Source organism: Falco naumanni (genome assembly GCF_017639655.2).
Source record: "Falco naumanni isolate bFalNau1 chromosome 21 unlocalized genomic scaffold, bFalNau1.pat SUPER_21_unloc_1, whole genome shotgun sequence".
Lineage (NCBI taxonomy): Eukaryota > Metazoa > Chordata > Aves > Falconiformes > Falconidae > Falco > Falco naumanni.
In genome coordinates, this window is record NW_024427348.1 from 400,729 (window position 1) to 425,078 (window position 24,350).

The 24,350-nt window shown below is 52.3% G+C and overlaps 1 protein-coding gene across 1 annotated transcript; it reads left to right on the plus strand.

Annotated features, from left to right (window-relative positions):
• Positions 1–33: 33 nt before the first annotated feature.
• Positions 34–23,878, plus strand: LOC121081927 (hydrocephalus-inducing protein homolog; the record flags this gene model as incomplete). Its single annotated transcript, XM_040581280.1, has 6 exons — positions 34–140; positions 10,325–10,456; positions 11,612–11,737; positions 13,372–13,491; positions 16,883–17,017; positions 23,709–23,878. Coding segments are annotated over exons 2-6 (671 nt in total), but the record flags the coding sequence as incomplete, so codon positions are not given.
• Between the last annotated feature and the right edge of the window lie 472 nt (positions 23,879–24,350).

The following is a 24,350-nucleotide window of genomic DNA, read 5'->3' on the forward strand; positions in this document are numbered from 1 at the left end:
CATTGCTCAGAAGGCAGCAGGGGAAACACGGGCAAAAGGAGCCACCTTGATTTTCCTTCTTTCTCATCAGGAAACAAATACGAAGCCTGTTCTGGCTCAAGACTGAGCTGCCTATTTGGGACTTCATCAGGTGTCAGTGGGTAAGTGACCTGACTGCAGTTATTTGTTAGAGGATGTTTTGATAGCATCTAAAATGATTGAGTGTTGCAGTCAGTCCTTTCTTGAACCGAGCGCTGGAGTTCTTCCTCCATGGGTTAAAATGGGGGGAGTGAAGGCTCCTTCTGCACCCCCTCGTATAAGCTGCCTGTGGCAGCACTTCCCCCCTCTCCCTGGATCCTCACTGCAGCTCTTTGCCTTTGCTGCAGCTCTGTGTCCTCTGCAAGACACCAGGCGTGTCCAGTTATTCTGTGGGTTTGATGGCGTGGGTGCAGCAATGATGACAGGAAAGGTGCTTCTGATGTGCCTGTTTCAGACCCTGCGCAGGGGTTTTGGTGTTCAGAAGCTGGAGAGTGCCTGTGCTGTCAGGGTTGACCTCGGAGCCCGCAGCGGGGCTTCTGGGGGGTGCTGGCTGACAGTGCTCTGTGTCCTTCTAACGCTGCAGCAAAGGAGAGGTTAATAATGCAAGGTGCCTGCTCTTGCCCCTGGCTGTAGGCTCCTTTGTTTCTGCAGGAGGAGAAGAGCTATGTAAACAGTGTTTCCCCGGGGCTGGGGGGCAGGATTTTCAGCCTGGGTGGAGCAGCTCCCTGCATGAAGGAAGTTCTCTGTGCCTCTAAAAGAGAGCAGGGCCACCAGCCTGGTTTGGTCAGACCCTGCTAGGAGGGAGCAGGGTGGCTCGCTTGTGTGCTGCGCTGTGCACGAGTGTGATCCCCTGTCTGCTTCCTTGGGACCAGCTGCAGCCTGTGCTGCTGGGCATGTGTCTGAGTCAGGAGCGCAGGCAGCCAGCTGGGAGCCAGGTGTGAATCGGGAGGGATGGCTCCCAGCTGAACTGAGTGGTGGCAGCTGGATGCTGTGAAGGAGAGCAGAGGTGAGCTGCTGGGGCAGGGGGGGTGTTGGCAGGGGAGGAGGGGCTTGGTCCCTGCGGGAGCAGAGCTGGCCGTGTAGGACCCCAGGAACAGAACGGAGAGGGGGCAGTGATACAAACCCTGTACCCCCAAGTCCATGGTCGTGAGCATGGATGGTGCTGTGATTTTCAGCCTCTGGGCTCTTTCTGAAAGTGTGCGTCTCCCCCAGGGGAGGTGGCTAAGCCCTGTCCCGGGGAAGAAGCCTGGAAGAGACTTGGTTGTCCTTCCCCTTCCCTGTCTCGGCTCCGCCTGTGTGTCTGGGCGTCCAGCTCTGTGACAGGGGTGGTCTGCCTTACATTTCCATCTCCAGCATGGCGAAGCCCAGAACTGGGTCAGAAAGCGGTGGCTGCAGTCTTCTACATCCTGCAGGGCATCCTGAACCATGTGTGTAGGCTTGCCAAGTGTGGGCACCCATACCGACTGTAACTTCAGGTCTGTGGCTGCTTGAAAATGGCAGCTTGGCAGGGCTGTCGGCTGTCTGTAGCCATCAGGAGCCATGGCTCTGGTGAAAAAGCTGCAAGACAAGCTGGCTGTGGCCTCCCTCTTGTCGTCTGCCAGCAGGCTGGCTGACAGCACACACCAGCCGTGCCATCTCCCCAGCCTGCTCTCTGGGAATGCAGTGTATTCCTATCCCTCAAAGTCCCTGTGAGCTAGAAAAAAAGAACAGTCTGCACTGTTCACCTTCCCTGCCATCAGAAATGAAGCAGCTTTGGCAGAACGTGCGTGTTTTGCAAAATGCTGGAGCACCCCAAGGGCTTTGCGTGCAAAACGCGAGCGAATCAAATCAAGCTGCTTTTTGCAGAGAGCGTGGGTCCCCTTCTGCTGGATCACCAGGGTCTCTGCAGCTCCCCTTGCACAGGGCTGCATCAGCTCTTTCCTGCTGCCTGCCAGGGTTTTTGTCTGGGTGTTTAAAGGCCCTGGCAAAGGGAGTTTGCCTCCCGTGGGGTGGGAGCGGGTTGTGCAAGGGGGACCCACGCTCCCCCTCCAGTGATAGGCACTGCAGGGAGGCTGAAGAGCCCGTCTGAGCTGGGGCCCTCTGGGTGCTGTGCTTCTCTAGCCTGGGTGGCTGAAAGTAGCTCCTGCAGACCATCTTGGCGTGCTCTTGCCGAGCGATGACCTCTTCAGTGCTGTAATTTGGGATTTCCACAGCAACAAGCTGTGCTGCTGTGTGTGCGCTGGTGTAGTTGCCCTCCAGTTGATGGGCGTGGGTATGTCCAGCCCAGGGTCTGGCAACAGCAGATAGAGATTTGCCTCCATTACATGTGAGAGTTGGGATGTGGGAAGAGGAGCAAAGGAGAAAAAGGCTTTGAAGTCAAGGTGTATGCATTAAAAAAACAAACAAACAAAAAAGCCCCCCAAAACTGAGCACGTTTCTCTCTGTCCAGCATGCTTGAACTCCCCTGTCCCAGGCTTCTCTTGCACTGTGAACTCTGTTTTACTTTAGGTTGAACCTGTCTAAGATAAAAAATAAACGGGCTAAACTTTGTGCAGAAATCTCTAAGATCCCGATGGGTCTTAACCTATATGAGAAAACAGAGTGAAGTAACCCTATTGCAATGTCCATGGGGTAAAATGGGGGTGAGCAAGCTGACCTGTGATCAGAGGCTGACGAAGGAAGGCGCTGGCTGGGAAGAATGGTGGGTCCTGCCTTCCCTGCTTCCCTGCCCTGCGTTTGCCTCTGCCAAGTAATGACTGGCTCATCTCGGTGGCAGTGTAGGGAGCACAGGCTAAAAGTGAAGTGGCCCACGGGTAGCATGTAACTCTGAGATCAAAGTCCGGAGGGAGGAGGGTGAGCCCTGGCTGTGCTCGCGCTGAAGGCACCGGAGGGTGATGTGCTGCACATCGGGGTGCCTTTTTATTGCATGCCTTTGTGTTTTGTTGCTCAGTCCTTGGAAAAGACTGTGCTGAGGATCAGACGTGTCCCCGTGTCCCTTTCCTGTACCAGGCTGAGCCTTGCCTGAAGGGCTGCAGTTACCCAGGATTGCAATGCTCGTGTTCCCAGGTGCAGTGCGATAATGGCTGTGGGCCTTCTGAGGTCCAGTTATTTGGGCAGAAGCCTTTTTGAGAAGGAAGTATGGGGAAGATTAATATACAACACAAATTCTTTTTGGATGATTATTTCACACTCTGCGATCCCATGGCATATGCCCAAGGCTCAGGCTTTGAGGTGTCCTGCTTGGCTTCTTGATGAAATACCAGCGATGCTTCCTATGAAGTGGGAATAAGTCTCCAGCTGTCTGACTTGGAAGTGCTCTCGTTTGCCATCTTATGCAGCTTCATGTTTCCACTGTGGTCTCACCAGCCAAAGAAGCAGTTCTGTCCTCCTAGCTGGAGGAGCCTCTGCGTCCTTGAAAGGAACGTGAGGGATTCAAACAACACTCAGCAGGCACTGACCTCCCTCGAGCCCTGTGTCAGGCCCTGCACAAGGGCAGGGCAGAGGCGCCCAGGTGAAGTGCGTCTGTCTGAAGGGACCACCGGTGTGCCTGGTGCCCGAGCTCCTCAGCGAGGGCGTAAGGGCACCTGTGGGCTCTGTCAAGAGTTGAGAGCTGTGTGTGATGCTGTGCTTAGCAGGGTTTGCTGGCTGCGGTGCTTCCCCGAGAAGGACAGGTCAGTTGTGCTGGTTTGTGCCCGGGTGTGAGCCTGCGCCGAGAGCCCTGCCGCAGGCAGGCTGCGAGGGGCGCGGTGGCAGCGCAGCAGGTGAGCTGCTTGAGCTGGGGTCCAAGTTATCCCAAAGTGAGCAGGCCAGAAGAGCAGCTGGTCCCTTCTGAGGGCAGCGCTGGCACCTCTGTGGGTTGTGTGGCTTGATTTTTAGGCTCTGTTGTCATAGTGGGTGTTTCCAGGTGGCGTGTGGCTCTTTGAGTCTGGAGTGCTGGCTTGCTTTCTTAGCCCCGGGGGAAACCCTGTGGGTCCTGCCATGAGTTTCTCTAAGGGCTGCCGTGTTTTGGGGTGAGACGGGCAGGGCTGTGGCTGTGCTGAAGCTGGGAGGGTGTGTTGGAGGCAGTGTGGCTGCATGCTTGCTGTGGGCGTTGCACGCGTTCCCTGAGCTGCTGTTGGTGCTTGGAGAGCAGGCTGTGCTAGCCAGGCACCTGCAGCGCCTGTGCCCAGCAAGTGCAGGGAAGCGCGGCTGGTTCCAGGTGCCCTGGGGCAGGGGTAAGTGGGAGCTCCCTGCTGAAGCCGTGAGCTTGTGTGGTAGCTGGGCACAGCTGGGCTCCTGTTTGTGGGTCCCCCTGGGCTGGCAGAGGCTGGGTGGGAGCCGGCTGGGTGCTGAGCATCCCTGCAGCCCTCTGCTGCGCCTCTCCGCGTCCCGGCCGTTGCCACGGTGGCATCGGCCACTGTCCCGGCCGTTGCCACGGTGGCATCGGCCACTGTCCCGGCCGTTGCCACGGTGGCATCGGCCACTGTCCCGGCCGTTGCCACGGTGGCATCGGCCACTGTCCCTGCATTAGCCACTGTCCCCGTTGAAGTGGCAGCCAGGACAAGGGGCTGGCTGTCAGCACCGACGGGCAGTGCGTGGAGCGTGCGGAGTGCGCGGGTGTCCCTGCGGCCCCGCCGGGTGTCCCTGCGGCCCCGCCGGTGAGGTGGCGGGTGGCTTTCGGTGCCGGGGCCACCTGCGGGTGGGAGGGCTTGGGAGCGGGGCTGGGGGCAGCTCGGAGCGGGGGACGCAGAGGCAGGGCTGTGCCTGGGCCGGGGTGACACGGCTCCTGCCAAACGCCTCCCGGCAGGAGGTTGTGCCCGTCTTCCGGCGGGGTCTGTGTCCCTGCAAGGAAGCTGCTTGTTGGGGGGAGGGTTTGGGGGATGTGGCTGCCTGTGTGTGTGTGTGTGTGGGGCTCCTGAGGCACCTGGAGGCTGCAGACATCCCTTGCCAGGCACCGGCAGTTGGAGCCCCTTCTCCTCCCCTCCCGAGCCGGACGGGGAGCGAGCTTTGCTCCCCCAAAGAAAACTTGGTTCTTCCTTGCTTCCCATTCCCACGGGGTGTCGATGTGCCTGCATCCGGACTGGGTTAACCGTGGAGGGGATGGAAGCTGCCTGCTTAGCTGCTGCTGCTCTCGCCCTCCTCATCTTGCTTTCTCCCTGTGTTGCCCCGTCTGTAAATGGGGGGTGAGATGAGTTATTCTTGCTCTGTCTACAAAATGCTGTGAAGGCTCGCGATGAAAAATCGGACAGATGGCCCAGGTAGAAGTGACTGCAAAGCTCACTGCTTTCCTTGCATTTTAAATCCATAGGTGACTTTCTGAGAAAAAGCAATTTGTGTATACATCTAGAGAAAATGCAGAGGCTAGAGTGCGCCAGGAGGGAGCAGATGATTCTTAACAGGCTGTCCAGCCTCACCCCTTCACTGAAGGATGAGCAGTAACTTGGTGGTGAAGCCAAAGCTTCCTCTGTAACGCCTTGGGGTTGCAGCCAGTGCTGTAGTATTACAGCAGCAATCCAGGAAATGCAGAATATTTACTCTTCTGGCAGCCAGTAATGTGTGTGTGTGTGTGCTGGAGAAGCAGGCAGAAGGCTGGAGGCAGCCCAGGCCGGCTTGGGGGGTTGTGTTTCTGCTTTTGGTTGTTTCCCTGCCTCCACTCTGGTGTCTTCAAACTGGGTTAAAGTTTATGCTCTGCCAGAGGTGGAAGCTCCTGTGTGACAACTGGGCATGAATATACGTAACTTTTCACTGAGGAAGTTTTGAAGACTGAGATTCTAACACTTTGGGTTGGATTAAGGCTCGTAGGAGCATTTTGGACAAGTTGGCTGATGCCCGAGCTCTGAGGGCCCTGGCAGGTGAAGGCAGCTGGTGGGTACGTGAACACCGTGCAGCCTGTGCTGTGCGCTGCGAGTCGATGGTGCAGAAACTAAGAGATGGTGCAGAAACAAGGGGAGTGAGTGGTGTTTAGGGCTGCTGGCAGTGTCCCTTGTTCCGTCTTGGTGTGCACTTAAAGGGTGGATTAACAAATTCTTGCAGATCAGCAGAATGGAGGTTACTGGTCTTATGCTTTTTCACGCTGCCCAGGGAAGAGTCCCTGTTCCTGGAAGTATTGAAAAGGCACATAGACGTGGTGCTTAGGGACATGGTTTAGTGGTGGACTTGGCAATGTTAGGTTTATGGTTGGGCTCAATCCGAAGGGTCTTTTCCAACCTAAATGATTCTATGAAATGCGGTCTGGGTGCCAGAAAAAGAGTAAATAAAGAGGGAGTTGCAAATCTGCAAAGCTAGGGTAGCCGAGATCAAATGCTGGGCGAGGCAGCCTGGAAAGGGACAATAGTACTGTAAATACTTCAGGCAGGAACCAGAGTTACTGTAAATGATAGTACGTGAGGCTAGGGATCTCCAGCAGACCCTTGGAAGTGAGCTTGGTTGCTCTCACTGTCAGCTGGCAGCTGAAGTTTATTGAAAGAAATAACAGGAAGGTATAACATGAGGCTCCTGTTAATTATCTCGGCTATGGCAGAGCTTTTGTAATAAATTGCAGGATGGCAGAATCAAAGTGATAAATTAGAGGTGGACTGGAATATAAAGGTGACAGGTGAGGCTTCCTGCATAGCAAGGCTTGATTTAGAAAGCACTCAACCACTTAGCAGCGGGCTGGAGGGGCAAAAGAGTAGTCTTGGAAAATCTGCTTCTCCTTTCCTGGCTTCCTTGAGATGCTGTTGATATGGTAATTATAGGTAAGCAGGTGATTTCTAAGCAAGAAATGTGATGATGCTACTGAAGCCTGACCAGGGCAAGATGGTTTAACTGAACAAAATTGTTCAGTAGCATCCTGATTCTCACTTTTAACGGATCTCCTTGTCTTGCTCTTCCAGCAAAGTGTAATAGAAAAGCAAATTAAGCAGTTGCTCCAGAGAGAGATGGTTTATCTTTGCGGGAGGAAGAAGAGGATTTATTGTGTATGCCAAAGCAAGAGTGAGCCACCAGTCTGTGCTCCTACCAGAAAAGCTGGGCGTAGTGTGTTGTAGCGCAGTGTGCTACACGTACAGAAGATCTCATAACAACTTTTACTGTGCAACTATAAGTTTCATTAAAAATATTTCTTATCCTTCTATTTTTCAATTTTATAAAATGATTTTATAAAATCAATTAATCAATCAAATAAAGTCAATCAATCTTAACTTATTAACAAATCGATAACAAGAGGACTTGACAAAGCAGCCGCAGGTGCTTAGCAAGGGAAACCGCTAGCTGCAAAGTGCCTTCATGGAGCTGCATGGCAGAAGCCACATGGAACCTGTGCAAAGCCTGCAAGCACCTCAGCATCCAATGCTGGCATCTCAGCCTGCTCTCAAACCCAACCACCCTGCTCCCACACTCAGCTGCGTCCCTGCCATTGAACTCCTCTGGTTTTCCAGCCCAAACCTTTCCGCCCTCCCAGGGAGATGGAGAGGGCCAAATCCATTCCTCAGCCCTGCTCGTCAGCCCAGACAAGATTTTTATCGATTTGTTAATAAGTTAAGATTGATTGATTTTATTTGATTGATTAATTGATTTTATAAAATCATTTCATAAAATTAAAGTATAGAAGGATAAGAAAAAAAAATCTTATAAGAAACTTATAGCTGCACAGTAAAAGTTGTTATGAGATCTTCTGTACGTCCTGTAGCAAGGCTAGAAGAAGGGGCTGGAACCATTGTTAAAACATAGGTAATAACTCTAGGGTTGAAAGGTTCCTTTGTATTTAACCAGTCTTCTGTACGCAGAGGTGTATTGAAATGTCAGAATATGAGATGAATGGGAACTGGGGAGAGTCGACTGGAACAGCTTGTAGGTGCCTGCCAAGAAACCGTGAACTTTAGTAAAAGGTAATTCCGGCAGGGGGAGATCGCGACCACCGACTCACATACCACCTACCCAAATGGTACCCCAGACCCATTTCTAGACCTTTCTAAGCTTTACTGCGCAGAATCGGATATAGGAGGAGAGTATGTTAATGATCTACGGGAAAGGTTATGATTATGCGTGAATATTTAATGAATATGTATGAATAAGTTCTCTATATGGAATCTGATTTTGGGACCTGGTGTGCGTTGATCGTGAGAGGACTCGCTCACGCACCCGGCCGTTAATAAAGAAGTGTCTGCTTATCTACATCACATTGGTGTCGATAAGTTCTTCATTCCGAGATTTCGGTAACACTCTGAGTGTGAAGCCTGGCTCCAGCTGTGCTGCTTGCCTGCAGCAGGCAGGAGTCACTTCTGTGCCGAGCCGGGGAGGCTCTGGCATTGCTTCTGAGGTGGGGGAGCGGTGGGCAGGAGCACGTGGTGGCAGCCCTGTGAGTGCATCTGAGGCCAAGCATGAGAGCCCTGATGGGTCTCACCTTGACGTCTGTCTTGGAGTTCTGCCTTCTGAGGCAGGAAGCATCACCCAGCGTCCGGTTCCCTTTCTTTAGAGCGCGTCTGTCTTGGAGCCTGGAGCGCACCGGGGTGTCATATCTGAGCTCTGCAGTTCCTGCTCAGGTTTGTGTCTGGACAACATGTGGGACACGTGTTGCAGTGAGCTGCCACAAGCTAGCTGGCTGGAGAGCCAGCTTTTATCTTCCCTGACCGGACTGTAAAGCTCCAGATGATGTATGCTGGTTTCCCAGCGGAGGGTTCCTGGTTCCCTGCCGAGCAGATGTGCTGATTTGGTTTGCTTGTGGCCGTGAGTCTCATGGGAAGCGTTTGTTTATGCCGTATGCTGCGCTGAAAATGCGTGAAGCTCCCTGGCAGCCGAGATGGCCTTGTAAGTTGGATGTCCTCGGCTGGCGTGTGTGTAGATGTGTGCACGGTTAATTGGAACAAGCTCATTAGGTGGCTACTCACCAGGTGCGACAACAGAGGACACCCCAAAGGCATTGTTGGAGCTGTGGCAACACGGTGATTTGCCTGTTCTCTTTTGCGTTGATATGCTTGGGGTCCTCCCCAGGCAAGCAAAGTAGGAATTAAGTTCTTGCTTTGTAAGTCAGCGTGGAGGTTTTTCTGTACTCCTTAAAGAAATGAGTAGCTTGTCTGCAGTGTCTGGATGAATTTACCTGAAGCTGGGATCTGTGAGTTTTTGCTTAATTTCGGGATGTCAAAAAGTGTTAGGGTAGAGCTGGGTCTTTCAAGTCCCATAAAATAAGAAGTGGGCAAATCCATCCGTCCCTTGGTCCAGTTAGCCAGGAAGGGAGGGGAAATGATTTCTAGTCCAAAGTAGTGCTTAGTAAGTGCTGTACAGACCTCTCTTTGATTTTTGTCGATGCTTGAGACCCGCTTTCTGGGGGTGTTTTCTCCTCTTTCCCTTTCTTGCACCCGCACTTTTTGAGATGCAGATGGAGAGGTCGTCAGCAGGCTGGTGGTAGAAAAAGAACGGCCCATGGACCTGTTGACCCATGCAGCCTGCAGGATGAGGATGCTGGAGAAGAGCTGCCATGAGGATAGCCTATAAGTGGCCCTGCTTTCACATACGTTGCGTTTATATTTGAGCTAATTGCTCATGCAGCTTGAATGGTTTCATGCTTTTCTTTCTGCTGTTACAGCTTCAAACGCCTGTAGGGAGCCTTGAGTTTGGGTGTTAATAAGTGAAAAAAGGGGCCCTCGTTCTCCGTGGAGAAAGGTTCTTGGTCACTGTGGCAATTTCATGCCTGGAAGGAGTCCTATTTGCTGGATCATTTTTGCAACTTAACCAAATTAGCTTTGAGAAACCATAGTTGATAATCAGAGTACTGAGCTCTGTGCTCCATTAGTTAAAACCATCACCAACCTCCTTGCACAAAGGGTGGGCATTTGGTTTGCAAAGTAGGAGAGCGGTCTGATTTTGATGCTCGGGGCAGCAGCGATCCCCGGCTTTAAGGTTGTTCCTAATAATCTGAGCGCTTAGTAGGGTCAGGCGCAGAGTCGCATCGGGTCAGCTGCTTTTGCAAAATGAAGCAGTGAAGTGACATTTCCCTTTTGTTCCCACCGAAAAACTTTTGAAGAGTAATAAAGGACAGTTTGGGTATTAATCGAGATTTGGATAAAAATTCCAGTAAATAGTTCCAAAATAGATGGAAGTTGGGGGGAGAAGGTGAGAAATGCCAGCAGGCTCTGATGTGTGCGTGTGGCTTGTGAAAGGCTGTTTTGGCTCAGGGAATGTTTGTTGTGGGGTTTTACTTCTATCAATCTTCACTCTTCTGCTTCAACATGGTCTAATGATGAGACAGGGTGGGGAGGCCGCCTGCTGTCCAGTTATGAAGGATGCTACAGCCTGGAGACACAGCTGTCTCCTTTGGGTCTGCCACGAAGGGGATTCTGGATTTTCAAAGTCCTGTTGTTGTTCCTTGCAGGTCAACTGAGGCATGGCCACTGGAAAGCCCTGCTCGTTCACAGGGTCCTCCAGGATGGCTGGTGGATTCCCGAGGCAAGTGGTAGTGCCTCGTAATCCGAAGCTAGCCAGAGGGACAGAGAAGCCTGCAACTGTAAGTACCTGCTGCGGCCAGGTAGGAGCTGTGTAAGGCTGGAAACTGCCCCCGCGTCCTTCCTCTACCTGCCCCTCCTGTTGTCTGGCCGCACTGTGAAGCTGGACACCACCTCCCCGTCTCTCTGCTGCCATGCTTCTGTCGGAGGTGGCGATCATGGTGCAGTAGGGGATGGACTGTGTGCTGCTTCAGGGCAAGCCCAGAGTCTGTCTGGATGTGCCACCGGAGCCAATTTAAATGGACGTACCGGGCATTGCACCGGAATAGCTGAAGCGTGAGCGTGTGCTTCGTTCTGTCCCCTTTGTGTGGGCAGCAATGTTTTGTCACGTCGGGATGCTTGCCAGCGCTGCTCTGACCATACCTGCCCTCCAGGCAGCTGGGCATGTGGTGGGCTGCTCGAACTCTGCCCAAAGGCTTTGAGAGGCATGGCTGGTCCCAGATGGAACAGGTTCCAGACCAGTTGTTCTGTCCCGTATCCCGTGTGGAGCACAGACCCAGCGCTGCAGGCAGCAGCGGAGTCAGGGCAATTCCTCCTTCCCATCCTCAGACGTCCTTTGCTGACCAGAGCTCACCTGACTGAAGGCGACCTGGCGCTGAGGCTCTGTCGAGGAGGTCTCTCTGCATACTTCTGTGGAGGGGTCTCGGAGGCCAGAACAGAGAAAACAAGTGCTAATTCAAAAGAGATAACTAAAACTTGGAGCCATTCCTCTCCACCTCGGTCTTGGCACAACACTGCTTCTCTGCTTTCCTCTGACTCACCCAGCAGTGACGTCTCCACGCGTGTGGTGGTTGTAAGCGTTGTGCAAGGATGGAGTTAGGGGGTTGCTGGTAACTCCTCCCGACCTTCTTCAAAGGTCACCGGCTCAATCCAGCAAATCTGAAGAGGAAACAAATGCCCGAAGAGCCAAATCCCCCAACATGTCACATCAAATCACAAAGGAGAAGCTAATGGGACAGAGCCACTTGGTTGGAGCATGTGTATTCCGCTCTCTATCATTAATTTACTGATGTTAAATATTTCAGCGGGTAATTATGGGACTTCCAGGACTATCCTAGTGGCTGTGATCACAAATTATTCATCAGTGGCTCTTGAACAAGAAAAGCCTTTCTGAATGAAGGCAGTTCTGTAGCTCTTGCTGGTGTTTTGCATTTCAGCTGACTCCCTCTGCCTTCCTGAAGGAGATGACTCTTAGCACCAAGCAGAGGCTGGCCAGCACTCGGGACATGCGGCGGCCCCAGATTACCCAGCTTCTCGACGTGAGCGAAGCCTCCCGTCAAAAGGTAGCCTTTTCTTGCCCTTTTCCTTGCTGTTTGACGTGACATTTGAAGTGGGCCGATGCTTGTGACAGGCTTGCCTCCAGCTTATCTAAATACTTTGGTGACTAAGTCCTGTTGTCGTTTCAAACTGCTGCTGGTGGTGGTGGAGTTCCTTCTGCTGGGGGAAAGGTGAAACGTTTTCCCCCAGTGAGCTGTTGGAAGTCCTGGCCTGCACTAAGCCCATATAAAGCACCTCTGCTGAAGTTGGTGGCTTTTGCTGGAGACGAGCTTCTGTGGCTAAAGCATGATACTGGAGGAAGGCTGGGGCGGGACACAAGGATGCAAGCTTGCAATTTCCCACCCTCCTGCTGAAATAGGCAGCCCTTGGTTGGGTGTAGTCTCTGTCAAACGCTTGGGGTCGTCGGATGCCCTCAATGGTGGCTGCGTTGGCCTTTGGGGGCTGAGGGCCTACGGTAACTACTCAAGGTGTAGCTCAAGCAATTGCATGAATGCTTTGGGTTGGAACGACGAGTGGGACCCTTACAGGGTGTTAGATTTTGCAGGCTGCCAGGTACACAGGGGAATGGCGCTGGGCAGAGGGGAGCGGGTGTGCTTTCTCTGGATCAGTGTTTGCTTACACGTATGTTGAAAGCTGCTCTTGTTACACATCTGCTTAGTATAACGCACGTTCCAAAGGGGTAGATGACTGAGGTAGGCTGTTGAGTGGAAAAGTGCCAGCAAGAGACCTGTAACAAATTGGTTGGGGATTGCCCTAGACAGCGTGTGAGGTTGGGAACGCCTCGGACGAGCACGCACAGAACTGGCCGGGTGCTGTGGCTCCTGGCTTCAGCACGACCCTGACTCCTGTGCAGAAGCAGGAGATGTGCCTGTGTCTTGTGAGTGCGAAGAGTTCAGCTGGAAGGGGGGAGACAAAGCAGGGAGGGATTTTCTCCAAGTAATGCCTCTGCGCTGTAAGCGTTTGCTGTTTCTGTGTGTCATCAGGCACGCTTCGGTGGTGGTACTAACTGACATGGCAATAATGGACTGCAATGAAGCATCCGTTGAGAGCTCATGGGAAAAGGAGATGCCAAGTCCAGCCTTACTCAAGTTGCGCAGTAGTGCTGGGGAAGGAGCTGAACCTTATCACCTCATCTGTTGCTTTCTTAACGGCGGTGTTCCTTTTTGGCCTGTCTTCTCTTCCTCATGGTTTCTAGGCTGTGTATCAAAAAAGAGATTTGAGGATGGGTTGGACTTGGTCACTGTCTCAGGGTAAAGATAATCCCCAGACTGTTTCCCATGGAGTCTCCTGTAAATTCTTGGCTTTCACTTGCTGCACGAGTGCTTACGGCTCTCGCAGTAAGTGCTCTGGAGCTGTGTGACTGTTAGCCCAGCGCTCTGCCGGAGGTAAGCGCTGCCTTGCCTTTTGGAGCAGGAAACCTGGAGAAACGGCCAGCAAGAGAGCTGCTCGCTTGAGCCTGCTCGGTGTGGCCCAGAAAGTTTTGATCTGCTCAGAGCACAGGTGGGTGAGCTGCTGTTCCCCTGGCGTGAGCTGGGCAGGCGTACTCACCGGGAGACTGTACTTCACTGGGGACCGATGTAGTATTCTCTGATTGATGAATCTTTCTCCCAGCGGCTGAAACTCTGTTTTGCATCTGCAGTTCTCGGCACCTTCCCCGAGACAGCACTCGTTCCAGCCTTTCCCGTCAGAGGTGGTATTCCAGAGCTACGTCCCCTACGAGGTCTATGAAGTGCCACTGATTCTGAGGAACGAGGACAAGGTAAGTGCTGGGATGTGGAAGTTTAACCCTGTGCTGGAACTGGAGAGCAGTGTTGTCCGCGCGGTGCACAGCACAGCCAGTCACCTGCTGCAGCACAGCGCATCCGGAGTAAAAGGTCTCGCCACCTTTATTTTGCAAGATGGTGGAAATCTTGCCATGCTGAGGTTTCTTGCCCTGGTTTTGGCTGTGTGTTGGTAGTGCCTAGCTGAAAGGAGCTTTTCTAGTCAGCACCTTTCCCCGTGGAAGCCCTGCACGGCTGGGAATGTTGAGGGCTGTACAGAGCTTTCCCTCGAGTGTGCACCGCGTCCTGGTGGCTCCGTGGTTAATCTTGGTTTCCACAGGGCACCTCTGCCTCTGGGTGAGCTGCACAGAGAGCTGAACGGGCTGTCAGAGCTCGGGGTGGGGTCTTCTCCACTTTGTGCTGGAGTAAGTTATAATTAGTGGTAACAGCGCTTCAGGAAAGGTGTTTTGAAACAGCAGTGGAAACAGACTGATGTAGCAGAAGCAGTGGGAGGCCTTTAGGTGCCGCTTCAGGCTCCTGCTAAGCTTAATTGGGTTCTGCTCAGGTTTTTCTGAGGCAACGTGATGCTCTGTTTTCCCTTTGGAGAGCCACAGCACGTTCAGAGTCAAGTGCCCTCGGAGGTCTCCACCTTTGCTTGAAAAACCTGATCATTTTGAGATTTCCCAAGAAAGTTGCAAATGGAAAAGTTGGAAAATGTCAGCAGTTTTGTTCCACTGTAAAGAGGGAAGTTGAGACCTTTTGAATTTCAGTTGGGGAAATATTTGCTGGAATGAGGCATGTGCCAAGAGCAAGCTGGTGGGAGAAGGCAGAGGGAGGAAAGGAGCTGAGCTCGGTGTTCTCTCCCTGCACGCTTTCCTACACGCAAGGGTTTCTCTTGATCTGTAGCAGTAAGTGCACTGGCAGCAGAGAAAGGTCAGGAAGAGAGGTGTAATTAAGGGTACTCTTCTGTAATGAAGAATAAGAGGTATGCGTGAGGGGAGGGTGGGATGGGAAGATGGAAGTGTGCGCAAGAGCCGGTGAATTCCCCCCCGATTTCCAGATTTACCTGCTGGGGGGCACAAACAGGTGGACAACAAAAAAAAGCTGCCAAGGTGTATTGCGGGTGGAAGGACAGCGGGAGAAGTCCAAGAATCTCCTGAGAGAACAGGTTTTGACAGGGATGTGGGCGAAAAGGGAAGACCCTTTGGCTAGGAAGGATGCGTGTGTGGTCCCTCAGTTATTCCTGGAGAGTACTGCACCATTCCTGGTCTGGCATTTAACTTGGGAACGTGGATAAGATGTGGCATGGGTGCCTGCACCCAGGGAATGCCACTGGTGTGGTCTACACTGGGGTTTGGGCACCCCTTGCTGTAGGTATCTTCTTCCCCAATTAAAATGTGCCTCAGTTTCTCTCTTCCTACTCTCTGCTTCGTTCCCACTGAGTCTTTTGGCTTCAGCTGCTCCATTATCCATGCAGCACTTCAAAATGGTTATCTTTGCCAAGTACCAGCCAACAGGCAAACAGTTGATTTGCTCTGTTCATGCTTCCTCGGGTGGAAAAGAACATCTGCATAACATTTCTGCCCTTCCCAGTAAGGAATAATAAACTTGTCCAGCTGCGCCTTGGGATTTACGTGCCCTGTAAAGGGGGAGGCAATGTGTGAATGTGGGTTTTTTTTCCAAACCGAACTAGTTTTGAAGCCGGTAAGACCTCAACCATTGGAGAGCGTGGGTGTAAAAGTAAGATCAGCTCTAAAGAAAATCCTTGGTATGTTCTAAATACAGAAAGGTAGAGATGATAATCCTGAGAGAGTGTTCTATTCTAATTTTGTTGGCTTTTGGCGATGTCCTGGAGAAGAGCAGAGCAGTGTTGTGCTCTGTCTCAGAGTTTTCGCGCTGGTTTCCCAGATTCTTCTGAATCTTATACTGCACGGCAGCCTGAAGTTGTTTGCCCCCTAAAAATCCAGCTGACAGCAAAATATATTCCAAATAGAGGCTCTGTAATTGTGCAACTACAGAAGTGCTTGGCTATATACTTACTGCTCTTACCTGTGTTGTACACTTGCTTTTCTGTCTTCAGGCTGTTCCTCAGCACCCTCAGGTGTTCCGGGTGGCTTTTGCTGAAGGTCTTAGCCACACGTGCTCCTCTCCTAAGGGACTTGGTGACCAAACTGCTTGCGTGCGCTGTGAAACTGGCTCCTGGAACCCGCTGCCCCAGGACCCTGCTGGGTTCCAAGGGCGTTTGGAGAGTTCAGGACTGCCTTGGCCACGGGTTACCAGGCTTGGGTGGGTGGTGCAGAACGAGCCTCCATTTTTTCCAAGCCTCCTGTGGGTTTGTTGTTTGTCAGTGAAGCTGCCCGTCAGTCCAAATCACCTGCTTTAGACGTTGAGATTTGGTGCTCAGGCGTCGCTCTCAATGTGCTTGAGAAATGCCTGTGTGCTGTCTGTGTGCTGGTGGTGTCCCAGAGGGCAGAACCGTGCAGCAGGGTGCCTGCAGGGACTGCTGGGGGTGGGCAGGGGTCCCCAGGGATCTGGCTTGCCTGCGCTGGCAGCTGCCTGGCTACGGTCACAGGCAGCAGGAGCCTCCAGAGAGCAGAGGTTGGCTTTTAAAACCGAGACTCCAGCGCCAGTCAGTGCCGGTCATGTATCTCGAGGCAGAAGATGCCTTTGGAGCCCATAGTTGATAGGCACAGCCTGGGGGGGGGGTCGCCTGGCTTTCCATCACTTTGTCAAGTTGCTGGCTCTCATCCTCTGCATCAGCCTTTCCTTGTAGCGTATTGTGCTTCTCCCTTGCTTCTTTACAGCTCCCTGTGAATTTTCCTAGCCATCCTCAGTTTGTGGGGTTGTCTCTTTGTCTTCCCATGGTCCTCCTTTTGCTCTTCAGGCCTGCTTTTATTCCCAGTGAGGCCACAGTATGTGTGGTCTCCTCCTCTTGCTGGTCTGCCCGCATGACTGTAGCACCGCAGCTTGAGTGCCCCGCTCAAACGCAGCACGTTAAAGTGCATTTCTTCCTTCCCCCAGGATTAACACGTACTGTTTGGCCTTCAGATAACACAGTCCCCTTCTAGGGGCATGACTGCCTGGATGTGTATGGGCAGAAGCCGGCAGGTTCTTTGGGCTTGTTGAATACACGGGTGGCTTGATTCAGATATTATATCACGGTGCTGCTGGTGTCTTCCCTGCTTGGCCCTTCCTTCATTGCCCTGCTGCCTCTGGCCGTGAGCTGTTTTGCCCAGGCAGAAGGGATTAATGTTGACTCTTGTGTATTATGTGCACGTACCTCCAGAGCTAAAAGTGCTTTGGAAAGGTGGTTAAGGAAGGCTGTCGGCAGGTCTCTTCTCCTCCTGTTTCCACGAGCTGCAAAATCATACTTTCTTACCTTTTCTGCAGGTTCCTCAGCTGCTGAAGGTCACCTTGGAGAGGTCACCTTATTTCAAGTTGATCAGCCACCATGCCGTGTGCCGCAAAGTACCGCCTGGCATGCTTGCGACTTTCCACATCGTTTTCACCCCCAGTGAGAACAAGGTGAGACTGGAGGTCCCAAGAGACAGGTGCCTTCAGCGGGAGGCGAAGCTGCGGGGCTGGGTTCAGAACGGGGCGTCTGCTGTGGGTTTTGCGGCACTGCTAATATCTGTCCGTTGCTGTATGGTTATGGGTTTGCTCTGATAATTATAAATACAAAAGCCTATTTAAAATTGACCTGTTGTTTGGAGGACGCGAAGTTGAGCCTGATCAGAGTGAGGACCACCACCTTTGAAAACTGGAGTCACTGGAATGTGTATCACGTTGGACACAGCAGTGAGACAGCGGAACGTTCTGTCTGAAGCCGGCACTTTCCTTGCGCACTGGTTATAACCCGTGCCGTGCTGCAAGGTTTGCTCTAGGCTGTGGTCAGGCAGCCTGGCTGGCAGCACCATGCGATGCCACCGCAGCAGGGACTGACGGGCTGTGCGTTCCCTCCCTGTGCTTTCCTGGGCATTTGCAGGGGAAGGTGCACGTGTGACAGTAGGAAAATGGCCAGGAGGAGTGTTGATGTTTAGCCATCCCACCTCTCTACTCAGTGTTAGGGGCTTAATTATGATGGAAAAGACTAGAGGAGTGAATAGATGCAGAGAGCTTTCCTCTTTCCCATCTGGCAACCAGTTCCCTTCCTCACCCTGGGCTGGAGCGAAGGTGATGCTTTTTCATAGCCTCTGTGTTCCAGCCTTGCCGCTGTGCTGCCCCTGAGGATACTTGCCTGCCTGTGCTCCAGCTGTGATTCTAGGGGAGAAGATGCGCTGTGCTCGTGGCGGGGAGCCAGCCTGGCACAGCCGCACTGAGCTCTAGATGTCTTTAATCAGCAGGGGGTCGGTGTGCTGCAGATGACAGAGACATCTGGAGCACACCCAGGCATTGAAGGGGCAGGTAGAATCTGCAGGCAGACACTTACCCCGGAGCCTTTGGGCAGTCACGCTGGTGTGGCTGTGCCTGCGTGCATGTGGCTGTGGCTGCTGTGTCAGCTGGCACCTATTCCCTGCCCCGTGTGCCATGCTTTTGCTTGCAGGTTGGAACATCGGTGCTGTGGCTCTGGCAAGCCTTGCACTGTGCCGTGATGTGAAGGGGTGACAGTGTCGTCTGGAGGCTTGTTAATGCAGAAGGGTTTAGCACATGGCATGGAAGGGAGGAAGCATCGCAGGGGAATACAGACAGGCTGACTCTTTCCAGCAGCACTCTGCTACCTCTTGGCAGGGTTCTTTGTGTGACTGTGTGGGCGATGCGAAGGTTAGGGGGTCGCTCTGAGCCAGCTGATGCGTTCTCGCACCAGGCCAGAGGCGCAGGATCCCTTTGGGCACAGCTGTTCTCTCATCTTGCGTTCGCTGCTTAGATTTAGTTTAATGCCCTGTCCTATCCTCAAACAGCGTGGCTGTAGCAAACTAAAGAGGAAATGCCCTGCGGTCCCTGGCTCCCTGAGCTTGTGAAATGATCTGTTGCTTTGGGGAGGGACTGAGAAATGGTTTTACGTCATTCGTATGGAAGGTAAAAATGATGTTGGCCTAGGGCAGTTCTCCATACTGCCCAAGGGACATAAGAGCTTAATCTCACCGAGGTAGGCTTTGCAGAGGACGCTGTTTCCTTTAAAATGCGATTTATTAGTATGAATTAGCATTCATTTTGGGTGTGGAAGTAAATTGGTTCCCATGAAGGGCAAATTGCTGCTCTTCAACTAGAGAGAAGCAGCAGAGCAACAGATGAACATCACCCCAAATAGAAGTAGGGTGAGAGAACCCCCAGGAGCACTCATGTCCAGTACTTTGTCCCTTGTCTTGCCCTTGAACTGGTGAGTGTGTGGCATTAGGGAGCTGTGCCAGCAAGGTCCTCTGCACAGCTTCAGCGACACCCTGGCGGTTTCTGCCGAACTGGGTTTTGTGCTCCTTGCAGGACATTGGGAGAGGGATGCGTGCTGCTCAGTGAGGAGCACATGGGGATTGTACAGCAGAACCAGAATTTTGTACAAACGGAATGTTTTGGCTCATACGTGATGGAGTGTGAATCAGCGAAGTGCCAGAGTGCTGTAGCTGAGCTAGAAATGCATCAGTAGCATGGTCAGGAGGCACAGAGCACCTTGCAAAGCCCTTGGCCAAGAGGCAGGCTTTGGGAAATGGTTCTGTAAAGCCACCTGCGCTGGGCTTGCAGTTGCTTGCCTGCAGAGTATCTGTGTTAGTTGTGGAAGGCTCAGGAGTGCTGCCTTTGAACAACCCCTACATCCCTGATGCTGCACGATCCACAGGGACTGTGGGTAACCCAGTGAACTGGGATGCGGGTCTTCCTGATGGGGAGTTGGTTTGTATAATTCTCTTGCTTTGAATCTGTTCTTCCCTGGAGTAAGTCTGACTTCAGTGAAGTCACTCCTGATTGAAAGGAGTAAAATTGTGGCTAAGCCCTAAGTAATCGGGCCATGTGAGTTGTTAGTGGCTGAAATGCCACGTAGCCCTTTCTTGGAAAATGAGCAGTTTCCTACTGTCTCGCAGTCATTTGGGAATGTGCCACGTGCTCGGACTGTCGGAAAATAAATAAACAGCTGACGTGTCTGTTGGTTTATTGGCACTTGTGTTATAAATGAACTGCTAATTTTTCTGCTGGGCAGCGTTTCCACTTAGTTACTCTTGCTGCTTCTGATTTGCACGTTTCTGTTTTGTGGCTCCAGTTGTACAGCGTGGGTGTTCTCGTGCCAGCCCACATTCCTGCGTGTCCTTGCATTATGGTCTGACAGTCTCTGCTGAACTGGGAACCATTGTGGCACTGACTGGCAGATTAACAACAGAGAGAAACACTTCCATTTGTGTGTCCTTCAGGCTTATTAATAGTTTATTGTAAAGGAAGAAGGAAGGAAGAAGCATATAAAACCAGCACAGCTTATTCTGTTTTGCCCTCTTGCTCTTTTCACTGTAGCCATACATTATTTTCCGGCAATGCCAGCTCAGTCTGTGAGGTTTGTGAAATTCATTACTGGTGCTCGGTGGAGACTGAATTAATGCACATTGATTAACATGAAATACGACAGGACAGTGAGTTACTGCATCGGTGAAGTGAAGTCCTTTACAATTCAGCGCAGCCCTGTTAGATGCTTTGTAGCGCCCAGAAGCTATTCCAAGTATACTTTCCAGATGGCTCGTGTGGGGAGGAAAGGGGCAGAAGACAAGGCAAATGGCCCGGTGCCAAACGAACCTGGAGCTAAGCGACTCATTTCAGAGTGCTGCGAACCGGCAGCTGAGGGGGGCAGGGCGCAGGGCACCCCCTTCTCCTGCGACTGGATCTTCATCCTCCGGTCCCTCCTCTCTTGTCCATGGCCCTTATTTTCCAGCCTTTGATATCAGGGTTTCAGCGGGAGCTTTCCCTGCTTGGCTTGCCGTGTGACCTCATGCTACAAGGATCTTTTCTGTGCAAGTCGTCTGCTGCAAGGAATTCAGTGCAGGATTTAGGATGGGTTATGCAGGAAATCTGACATCCGAGTGTGGTGTTGTGGGCAGCTAAGGTTGATATCGCTGTGGCAGTATTACCGTTAGCCCCTGAGTTTGCAGAGAGCCTGAAACAACATCAGAGATGAGCAGCTGCTTCAGTTCCAGCGGGTGCCAGTTCAGATGCCAGTGGTGATACCTGGAAGGCCAGAGCTTGTAAATTCCTGCTTGTCACAGGGGTGTGAGAGAAGGGGAACCATCGTACAACTGTCTGTCATCCTTGCAATGGAGAGGGGAGTTGTATGAAGGATGAAGTCATGTTTTCATGAAAATCTGTAGCCTGAAGCTGTGTCTAAAACACAACAGACTTTAGAGCATAGATGGGTTGCAGCCCCTCTGTCATCCAGGCATGTCTATTTAGAAACCTGGTCTTAAACAGTCTGCTAAGGGTTTGCAGTTGCGAAGCAGAACGAGATTTTGAACTGGTCTCAACAGTTGCCCAGGCTGTAAGCAAGCGTGTAGCAGAGGTAGTGTCCCGGTAGCACGAGGCAGTGCTGCAGGGGAGACCTGCAACCCGTTCCCCCCCCAGGGGGGGCAATTCAGCTTTCAAAAGCTTAAGGGACCATGGGTCCACAGCGACACAAGCAGCCAGCTTCTGCCTAGCACCCCTCTGCCTTGGCTTTCCCCCTGTTTGGGCTGACGCTGCATTCAGCCTGGTGCAAGGTCCCACTTTGGTGGGGTGGTAGAGCGTGGCTGAAGGGTCAGCCCGCTCTGAAGTGCTGAGTCAAGCCTTGCACGGATGCCATGTCCCACGGTGTCCCTGGAGAGGGGGCTTGGAGCATAATGTGGCATCTGCAGGAATGCGAGAGGCAGCTTTCTCTCCCAAGCTCGTGGTTGTCTCTGTGAAACCAAACCCTTGCTGCTTTAGCCTTGCCCTCAGGTCCCTGGAGAAAGAATTCCCTTTCTTTGTGCGTTGCTGTGCAGGTGGTCCCAGTGCCCCTCACCAGCAAGGGAGCTGGGAAGGCTGCCAGTGCTTGCTTTTGGGGGGGTATTTATTTCTTGGGCTCTTAATTGCATTGCTGTTGATCCATTTGCTCCTTAGCAATGACAACGACTTGACAATTACTTCCTTTTACTTCCCTCAAATACCTCCAATTGTTGAAGTTCCTTTTTTTTTTAATCTCCCTGCTGATCTGTACTTGCATCCTCCTCTGTCTACCTGGCATCTGGAAGAGAGAGGTAAGTAAATATGGCATGCCAAGACTGACTAAGGCAGGTAGCTTTCAATTGGACTTGCCTTTGTTACAGTAGTGTGGCCGAAATAACAACAACAGCAAAAGCAGATGGCACTCTCCATTTGCTAATGCAGTTTCTGAGCATCTGAACAGTCTGGGAGGTGAAGTACCCGGGAGATAATGGGTGCTTTAAAGTCATATGGGCTGCCCATAGCTTTTATTTTAGAGGGCTTGGGCTGCAAGATTGAGTACAAATTTGCTAATTCACAAAGACTTGCTGAAGATGAAACCCTTGCCTGCAATATGATGTTAAATCCTGCAGGTTGCTTGCTGCAGTTCCCTTGCTAGTATTTTACCTTCCAAATAGGAGAAGCAAAAGCCCTTGTGCAGTTTGTAGGGTGACTGTTTGAGATGTCTAGAAAAAGAGATCCTTCTTTATTCTTTGTGCCTTGGATGGGGCAGCATCTGTTTTGGCAACCTTAGCGGTGGGCGAGGCGCTGGGTGGTGGGTGAGGCGCTGGGTTGTCAGCTGTTGTGTTGGAGCACTGGGTACGTGTCTGTGCCTGGGCTGGCTGCCTTAGGGCCCTTCCAGGAGGGGATGGGAGCAGGAAATCCCAGCCGTGGAGGAATCCGGATCAGTTCTGCTGAAGGGAGTTTGCCGCTGTGTGGGGTTCCTAAATCAAAGCGCTTCCTGCTTCAACAATTACAAGAATATCAAATGAGTTAAAAGCACCGGGGCAAAAATCAGGGCAGCCACGTGACTGATGAGAAGCAGAGCTTTGATCAGCTCATCGATAAGAGCCTGCTGGGGGCAATGGCTCCTGGCCCTGGGCAACAGTTTCCTCACTGATTTCAATGGGGGCAAGGTGGTACTTGCAGCGCAGCCAGCGGTGCCCTGCCATCCATCTGGGGTCTGATCTGCTCATCCCTACAGTAAAATGCTTTTGGTAATTTGATTTGCCTTCCTGCTGCTAAAACGCCAGGCAGCCGGGATGGGGGGGGATTTGCCTGGCTCTGTTTCTGCAGAAGGCAGTGGCTGGGACTGCACAGCCGGCTTTGCTCTGGTGGGGTGTCTGAGTGTCCCCCGTGTGCAGCTCCCGATGCCGCCTGCCTGGGGTGGGTGTGCTAACCAGGCACCCCGTCACTTACTCCTCTAGAACAGGCCTTACAGAGGGGTGTGATTAAGGCATCAGCCAGAGCTGTCTCTGTGTCCCCTGGGGCTGGGGTGAGATGTAAAGGGAAACTGAGATTAGGCAGAGAAGAACTCTCTTGAATTGCAGTGCAGAGCTGGCGTAGGCTGCTGAGGGCAGGGGTGGAGTCGTTAGTGCTTTGAAGTACCTGTGAAACATCTGGAGGGACACTTTGGGTGCAGAGCTGAGCCGGTTCTGGTGTGGGGAGATGGGTCAGATGGCTTTTGAAGGGTGCGTGTCCCCAGCCTTGGCCCTGTAAGGCTGTGGGAGGGGGTGAGAAATACAGCTGTACCCTACACTCGCCTGGCATCGCAGCAATTACCGTGTCCAGCTTGTGAAGCATTTCCACCAGCGACCTGACCGTTGCTCACGTTGTGGTGAAGTCCTTTTGAAAGTGTACCTGAGCATCCCCTGCCGAGCTTCAACGAGGTCGCCGCGTTGCTGGCATTGGAGTTAGTGCTGTGGCACAGCTGGGTTCTCAGTGGTGCTTCCAATAGTCTGCAGTGGCGATCGAAGCAGGTTCCATTAGTGCTGTGATCCCTTGCGTGAAGCGACTCTGTTTTGGTGCCTCGGAATCAAAGCATCAGGTAATTGTGGTGCTGCCAGCTTGCTGCGAAAGCGGGTGAATCAGTGGGCTTGTTTCTTCTTTGCAAGTTAACAACCCTGTGCAAGTCATGCTACTGGAATGAAAGGCTCATGAAGGTAAAAGGTACTATTATTACGTTATTGAATGCTACTGCAAACAGTCCTAGAAAACAGCAGTTTTCCTTCTGCCGTGGGAATGGTGCTAAAAGCATTGTGCTGAGATTGTTTCTTTCCCTGCAGGATTATTTCCACGAGCTCAATCTGCATCACAGAAACGGGAGAAGTTTGTTGTGCCTATCCGAGCTATAGGTGCCCGAGCTATCCTGGACTTCCCCGACCAGGTGAACTTCTCAGCCTGTCCCGTCAAGTACAGCACCCAGAAAACGCTGCTGGTTCGCAACGTTGGTAACCGGGTGGCCCGCTACTGCATCAGCACGCAGAGGTAGGGAGCTCATCTCTTTTTGTGGAAAACACTGTGGTGTGATAATATAGTTGGGAAACAGCGACAAAAAGGAACCAGAGCATGTGAGCTGCCGTGCTGCTGCCGTGGCTGGAGATGGGCAGGGCACGTGGGTTTTGCTGTTGATTACAGTGTTTGAAGCATGGCGCAACCTCTGCTAAAACTCTGCAAGCTGCAGAGTGGAGTTTTATAGTGCCACGGTGTCTTCAGTGCACAGTCGTGCAAGGCTGATTCTGTTAGACTGAAAGAGCAATTGTAAGAAGGCAGCTGGACTGCCCTTGGGCTGTGGAAGATCCTGCGGGGCAGACGACAGCTCCTAGGAGCTCAGTTCCTGCAGACCAAGGGCAGTGTTAAGAAATGGGCAAGCTCTGAGCTGGTGGAAGAGACATTTAAGAATTTATCAGCAGTTTGTCCTCGAGTAGCAAGTGCAATCAGAGATGATAGATCAAAGCAA